The 7,492-nt window shown below is 33.2% G+C and overlaps 1 protein-coding gene across 1 annotated transcript; it reads right to left on the reverse strand.

Annotated features, from left to right (window-relative positions):
• Positions 1 to 1,112: 1,112 nt before the first annotated feature.
• On the reverse strand, positions 1,113 to 4,646 carry LOC120183146 (importin subunit alpha-like). The gene is made up of 11 exons (XM_039187904.1): positions 4,287 to 4,646; positions 3,930 to 4,026; positions 3,762 to 3,853; positions 3,545 to 3,676; positions 3,269 to 3,454; positions 3,023 to 3,186; positions 2,805 to 2,883; positions 2,021 to 2,149; positions 1,818 to 1,945; positions 1,364 to 1,739; positions 1,113 to 1,165 (listed from the first exon to the last, which is right to left on the reverse strand). Exons 1-10 carry the CDS (start codon positions 4,512 to 4,514, stop codon positions 1,367 to 1,369), a joined length of 1,608 nt encoding a protein of 535 aa, XP_039043835.1. The 5' UTR covers positions 4,515 to 4,646; the 3' UTR covers positions 1,113 to 1,165; positions 1,364 to 1,366.
• Positions 4,647 to 7,492: the final 2,846 nt, after the last annotated feature.

The following is a 7,492-nucleotide window of genomic DNA, read 5'->3' on the forward strand; positions in this document are numbered from 1 at the left end:
TATAAGTTTTGACAATGTCATTTAATCTTCAATTATGATTAGTTTTTTTCCATAAAAAATTATTAATTTTTATATGTAATTTATGATCTTTATTGAGATATATATGAATTTTGCAAACATCAGTTAATTTTAGTATTTTGTTTTTTTAATTTAGGACTTCCAACATAAGGGTTAATACATTATCAAATATTTTTATTTTATTTTATTTTACTAAATATAATTTAAGAACACTTGATATTATTTTAGATTTATATCTTAATATTTATATGATTATATTTTAAAACCAACTTAATTATTTTTATATTTTGCTTCCACGAGCGTACTTCATATAATAAATCATAGAAAAAATTAATTATTATAATAACTAATATTATAATTAGTATATTTTCATAAAATAAATAAAATTAATTTCAAAAAAATTAATCTACATATTATTTTTATCAAAAACTATATTTCTTTTTTAGCATAGTAGTTAGATATTATCTTCTTCCCCTGAAGGTCCAAGTTTCGATTATCTTAAAAATCATATATTGTATTAATTTATCAAAAAATAATATAGTATAGTAAAATAAAATACTAGATCCCTTAAACAAATTAAATTAAGAGAATCACTCTAACCTATATCACCAAAGTATTAATTGTATTACATAACACATCACTCAAAATAATTATACGACACATCACATCAACTAAAATGATGTATGTTTCATATCATCATTTTAGTGGATGGAATGGCACATACTATATCACTAAAAATGATGTTTTATATTAATCATATCATAAAACTAATAACATAACATGTGCTACATTATACCAAAATGATATTCATATAAATTTCCGTTCTTAAAACTGATATTCGCATGGTCTTTCTGATCGGAAAGAACCCCCACAACTACAACTAAAGTGAAATATCCAAAAACTAATAATAAAATAAAATGAAGCAAATACATCCCTTTAACATAAGCAGGATCTTAAGTTGGGACAGAAAAAAAATTAAAAATGAAAAATAAGCAGCAGCTGCATTGCCCTCACCCCTTGCATCCCATTGCTTAGAATGCTGTAAAGGAATTTAAACTACCGTGAGAGGCGATGTAAACAAATCCTTTTTCTCATGTCTTTATTGGGATGACTTCTTAAGAACATATACCGGCATCACTTTCGCATCCTGCAGATCCCGAATCATGTTAGGACATCCAAGCCGCAGGATTAAACACGTGATTTTCGTCACATTACAACTAAGCAATTACGCTTTGCAACGGCTTCAGACCAGGAGCAGAAAATAATGCAATCTAACAGACTAGTTTATGAGAAAACTATTTTCTTATCGAGATGAAAATGGTAATGGGACTATGCAAATGCGTACCTTTCAACTGAAATTGAATCCACCAGAAGGAACAGGAAGTTGATTACCTCCAAATTGGAACCCAGATTGCGAAGCATCACCGGGGGGTAATGGCTCATCCTCTTCTTCCACCCAATATGTTTCAAGAATCTTCACTGCCTTCTCATAGATTTCATTATTGTCATGACTTTGGAGGTTTTCAATCTTTTCCAGCCCCTCAGCATCATCGATTAATTGGGCATAGAGATTGACCTCTCCAGTGTGACCCAAATTTTTCTCCGCTTCCCCGACCTTCAGAATGTTTTCAAGCCCTTCTAAACAGACCGTGACAATTCTTGGATCAGGACAGTTCAGAAGATCACACAATGGCTTAATGCAACCTTGGCGCACCAGGAACCTGGCAAACAAAAAAGAAATTAATTATTTATGGAACTTGCACCAATAGCCAGAGAATGGTTAAGAAAAAAAAATATACTTTATTTGTTCATGGGTACCACCAGAGGTAGCATTTGAAATTGCCCAGGCAGCTTCTTTCTTGATCTCAAACTCTGCGTTTTGAAGTAGATGGACTAGAGGGGTAATAATGCCAGCCCCAATAACAGCCTGCGAAGAATTTTCAAAATTCACTCTCCAGTGAAATTCATACTAACAAACCAACTACTGTAAAAGTTAGCTTACCTGAATTTGATCTACATTTCCTGCAGTGATGTTTGAGATGGTCCAGCAAGCTTCCTTCTTGATGCTCTTTTTATAGTTTTTTGTCAGCAGGTTCAGAAGGCATGGAAGAGCTTGATGGTTTATGATACACTGAAAGGGGAATAAACGAAGCATCACAGTACTGAAGCATGAGGCAACCTAAGGCAGTGACATGAACACAAAAATTGCAGTCCAAAGAAAAGCACACGAAATTTCCCTAACAATTGGCAATTCTCCTAATCCAAGACATAAACCAATTTACCTCATAATATGCCAATTAACCAGGAGCGTGTTGATCATAAGTCGATCAAGAAGCCAAACACAAAATATTATAGAATCACGGAAGATGTGCAATACACACTAAAGTAGTTGTGAAGTAAAAAATATCTTATATGCCTGAAAGAAAAGTCGGAAATATCTAGCTAGCCAAGCTGAGCAAGGCAATAATGGATTCTGCAATGGTATGGATAAATATCTAGCTGAGTAGCATGCCAATGGATTCTACATTGATATTGTTAAGAACATTGTTATCTACATGTTTGTGTTACCAAAGAAGGGAATGGAAAGTAAAAGAAAATAAGAGCTCTTTTCAAAAAACGTGTCAAAATAAAGCTAAATAAAAAGATAGAACTGCCCCCATATGGTTTAAGAACAAAGAAGAATTAAATGAGTCAGATTCCCTTATAGTATGTTGCATGAAGTTACAAACCATAAGATAAAGAAATTGGAAATAACGGTAAAGAAGTAGCTACCAAATAATCCATACCTGAGTCTGCATATCATCCCCTGTAACAATATTTCCAACTGTGCGAAGAGCGGGAATTAGGACAGTTGGGGATGGATGACTAAGAAGGGTGAAATGAGTAAGAAAATATTCAAAACATTCAGATATCAAAAACAACTACTAGGGAAGACAAAAATAAGGAAAACAAATGCATTAAATAAAAGTTAAACTTGAAATGGGGAAAGAAATCAAACACTTACGTCAAAAGCTCAACAAGTCTGGGGCAGACACCTGCGTCGATAACAGCTTGGATTTTGTCATTAGTACCATCTGAGAGATACGATAAAGCCCAGCAAGCATCTGTAAGGACTTCCTCATCATTTGAATGGATAAGACGTTCAAGAGTTGGCAAAGCCGGTTTTGTCTGCTTATTAAATTTCAAAGGCACAACGTATTACAAAAAGAGTCATAGCAACTCCAACATTCATGATAAAAGAAAGCAAAACCTGCTCAAATGAAGGCTGCGGCTTTCCCCGGCAAAAGTTGGATAATGTCCAAGTAGCATTTCGCAACATAGAGAGCTTTGCATGTTCATTGAATTGTGCCAACAGTGGCATCAAGGCCCCACAGCCAAGGACCAAGTCACGGCATTTAGGAGAGTCTCCAGCAACATTTCCTAATGCCCAAACAGCCTACAATTCCAAAAGAATAATGACCCTCATGAGCAATGCAAGTAAACAGTACTACTGAACAAAAGACTACTTGCAATCTATAATACATACCTGTTCACGAACATCATCAGTTGGAGAACCTAGGAGCTTAACAAATATAGGGACAGCTCCATGATCAATTACAACCCTGGTGTTTTCTGATGTACCTGAAGCAATATTTGTGAGAGCCCAAGCTGCCTCAAACTACAACCCAAAAAGGATAAAAAAACAAAGTTAAAAATAAAAATATCAAAACAATATGAAAAAAATTGAGAAAAACGCTAATAACCTGAAGCTGTGGGAAGTCATCCCGTGCAAGGAACTCAACAAAGCGAGGAATAACACCCGACTGAACAACTTCGTTGATAGGAGGACTACGTTCTGCATATAAAATAAGAGAGATATAAGAGCTAAAAATAAATTGTAGCAAGAAAGAAAAACAAAACAATTTTTAAACCTATAGATAGCAGCTTTCTGAATTGAGTTGTTGCCTCAAGCTGCATATTCCTGTCATCTGACCAAACACCCGCAACCATGGCGGGAAGACTTTCTAACTGCAATTAGATTATAATCACGTTAAACTCGTGTTAAACTAAATCCTAAAATCAATAAGTTAACCAGCTATTGCGTTTCATTTAAAGTTTTTAACTACTACCTAATCAGCAGTTTTAAACACCATTAACTCTATTAATATATAAATTAACTGATAGAAAGCGCCAATCAGCTCAATGTAGAAATTCATGCAGCGAAATAAGTTAACCCTAGCTATCATTCATGATCCGATTGATCAAATCAATTAATCAGTAGGCCATACCTTTTTTTCGGAGCCGGCGGTGGAAGAGAGCATCTGTAGCTGCTGCGGTTGTTGTTGTTGTTGAGCCAGAAGTCCTTCGCGGCGTTTCTTAAGGAGGTTCTCTTCTCTCTTGTTCTTTCGGATCTCAACCATGTTGTCTTCTCTCCTCCGCCGGCCTTCCTCCGCGTCAACCGCCACCTTGTACCTGTTCCTTCGGACCTCCGCCCTCGAGTTCGGTCGTAGAGACATCTTCGCTTCTTTTTCCTCTTACAATATAGCGGGACCGCCGATTTATTCCGTTTTGGAATAAAATGGACGATTTGGAGAAGAATGGATGGGTTGTTTGAGAAAATGACAGAGAAAGCGAGTAACAAGGCTTTTTGGAAGATAGTGAGAGCTTTTGGAGCCTTGTTTGAACGGATCGCGGGAGAGGAGGGGCCGATAAGAGAGTGATGTTTGTTTTTGGAGGATTTCTTTCTTTCCTTTTTAAATTTATTTATTATTTTTGTCTTTCAATTTGAGCTTTGATTTTGTGCTAATAACAATCATGCCACTAATTTTGAATTTGAAAGTTGTGGAGCCCTAACGTATTCATGCCGTAATGGAATCCAGCTCATTTACATACATTAAAAGAAAGATTTTTAAAACTAAAGTGAAATTATGAATCCTATTTTGAAAATTTTCAAAGTTTTTTCCCTTAAATGATAATAAATTATAAGTATTTTTTAATATAAATTACAATCAATAAATCATTTGTATTTCTTAAACTTTAAATTAAAAATATCAAATTTTAATTATATTTAAAATAAATATATTTAAATATATTAATGTAATGGGCCTATTTGAAAATAAATAAAATGTTATTTTATTATGTAAAGAGAGTATTGTTCTATATTTGAGTTAAACCCTTAAAATAATTAGGAATTATTTAATTCGTAAAAAATATTATTATTAGAGAGAATAATTTAAACTTCAATTTTGTATCTATAATGATCGGTTTGATTACTATATTGACACAAAGCAGATGCAATGTACTGTGAGTGAGAATTTTATTGAAATATGTGGGACACTCTTCCATTTATGAGTAGTACTTAAATATTATTGTGACATTAAGGAGTTGTTTGTTTGTCTCTTAATAGAATCATTCAGTCTTGAATGTTGAATTGTTTAACATTTAGCGCATTTGTTTCGTACCTCTGAATGATTCAGTGCTGATCAATGTTATTAAAATCGGACCGGACCGCCGGTTCGACCGGTTGAACCGTGAAACGGTGGCCTGTCCGGTCCGGTTAACTCCCAAAACCGAATTAGCACAGAACCGGTAAAGAACCGGAAGAACCGGCTAAAAATCGAGAAAACTGGGGTGAACCGGCTGAAAATCGGCAAAATCAGTTTGAATCGCTGGTTCACTTTTTTTCTTTAAAAAAAAATTAAACCAAACAACATCAATTGTTCAACGCGCCGAGTCAAATTCGAGTATTGCTAAGCTCGATTCAAACTCGAAAACTTTAAAAGTAAGCTCAACTCGACTCAAAAACTCACGAGCTAAAAATTATCAATTCGAAATATAATATTAAAACTTGAAATCGAAAAGGCTCGAACTCAAAAAAAAAATTAGAAGTTCGATTGAAGCCTAAAATTTGAGCTCAATTGAAGCCTAAAATTTGAGCTCAATTGAAGCGAAAGAATAGTTCGTTTTGTGCTCACCAAAAGGCTCTATGATTTTGAATGTCAAATTACCTCTATTATTTATAGAAGTAAGTTTGGATGCTCTTCTATGTTTCTTAGCCATGTGGGATTGTTTTGTTCTCATATTTTTACTCTTTAAACTTTTGGGATACTCTTCTATGTTTCTTAGCTATGTGAGATTGTTTTTTTAAACAATTAAACCAAATGACATCATTTGTTATGATTTTTTTAAACCCCAATTTTATTTTTTTGATTATAATTATATAATTATATTTTTTATTTAATATGTTTTACCTTAAATATTATGTTGTAGTTGATTTGAATCATTTTCTTTCATTTGATTTTATGGTTTTTCATTTATACATGTTATGACTTGTGATATTTTTATACCTTTTAATATTGTAAACTTAAAAAAAGTGTTACATATATATTAATATTGTTTTGAATATTATGTAAAATTAAAAAAATATATTATTTTATATAAAATCCGGTTCAACCGCGGTTGAACTCGGTTGAACCAGTGAACCAGTACCTTCACCGGTTCAATGTTCGGTCCGGTTTTGAAAACATTGGTGCTGATTGTTTCAGCAAAACAATGTTGAATAATTCAGTACAGAAGTACATTCTGAATGATTCAGAGTCATTATCAAACAACATGTCACATTCAGAGCTAATTCATACAGAGCCTCTATATCATTCAGCATTTGAATCATTCAGCGCTTAATCATTCTGAAGTAAACAAACAACCCCTAAGTGTTATGATTGTGTATATGGACGATGTTGAGGTTAAAGAACAAATATAAGTTCACAGTTAGGTCGTCAGTTATGAGCTAGAAATAATATGAGACTATTATTATTGTTTAAGAAAGTTATAAACCATTAAACATGTAGCGCTTGGATTTATGATTCATTCATGTGTTTACGGTCTATTTATATTTCTGATAGCATATTTATGTTTATGAGATTCGTGATATATGTTTTGTAGTGATATACTACTGAGTTCTGTAAAACTCAACATTTGGGTGCTTTCTTTCATAGGATTGTAGTTTGAGCTTATCTTGTGAGCATTGTCACGACATGATTTTCAACATTTTCAACTAGAGTACAATACTATTTATTTTTAATGGGCAAGTGCACTCATAGGATTATTACTCATATATTTGATTTATAAACTCTGAAATTTGTAGTATTTAATTTAAATTAAAGTATCACAAACCTCCTGTTTGTATAGATATTTTATACTTATTTGGATAGGATTTGAGGAGGGTCATTGCATGCAAACATACCAAATCTTCTCAAATGCGACAGCAAAGGGACACTTCTATTAGAATTCTTGAAAACCTAATTTTACTAGACCATGCTTAGACAAGCTTGTTTGGGGTAATTTTCTTCAAATATCTCCAAAAAAAATAAAAAAAAGGTATCAAATTAACTTGAATTGTGTATCGAATTAGCACCATTTCTGACAAAAGAAGAAGGAAGTGTGTTTTGTGAAACACTCCTTGTGCATGTGGCTCAAAGGTGTGTCCTATAGGACG

Source organism: Hibiscus syriacus, unplaced genomic scaffold (assembly GCF_006381635.1).
Source record: "Hibiscus syriacus cultivar Baekdansim isolate YM2019G1 unplaced genomic scaffold, ASM638163v2 tig00112738_pilon, whole genome shotgun sequence".
NCBI lineage: Eukaryota > Viridiplantae > Streptophyta > Magnoliopsida > Malvales > Malvaceae > Hibiscus > Hibiscus syriacus.

What these genes read in the sequence shown, in the direction of transcription:
- LOC120183146 (XM_039187904.1), bottom strand. Translation starts at nt 4,514, where the DNA reads ATGTCTCTACGACCGAACTCGAGGGCGGAGGTCCGAAGGAACAGGTAC. An exon ending in CTGATGATGTTCGTGAACAG is followed by an intron (nt 3,455 to 3,544) that starts GTATGTATTATA and finishes TTGGAATTGTAG; the next exon opens with GCTGTTTGGGCATTAGGAAA. An exon ending in CGCAGCCTTCATTTGAGCAG is followed by an intron (nt 3,187 to 3,268) that starts GTTTTGCTTTCT and finishes TTTAATAAGCAG; the next exon opens with ACAAAACCGGCTTTGCCAAC.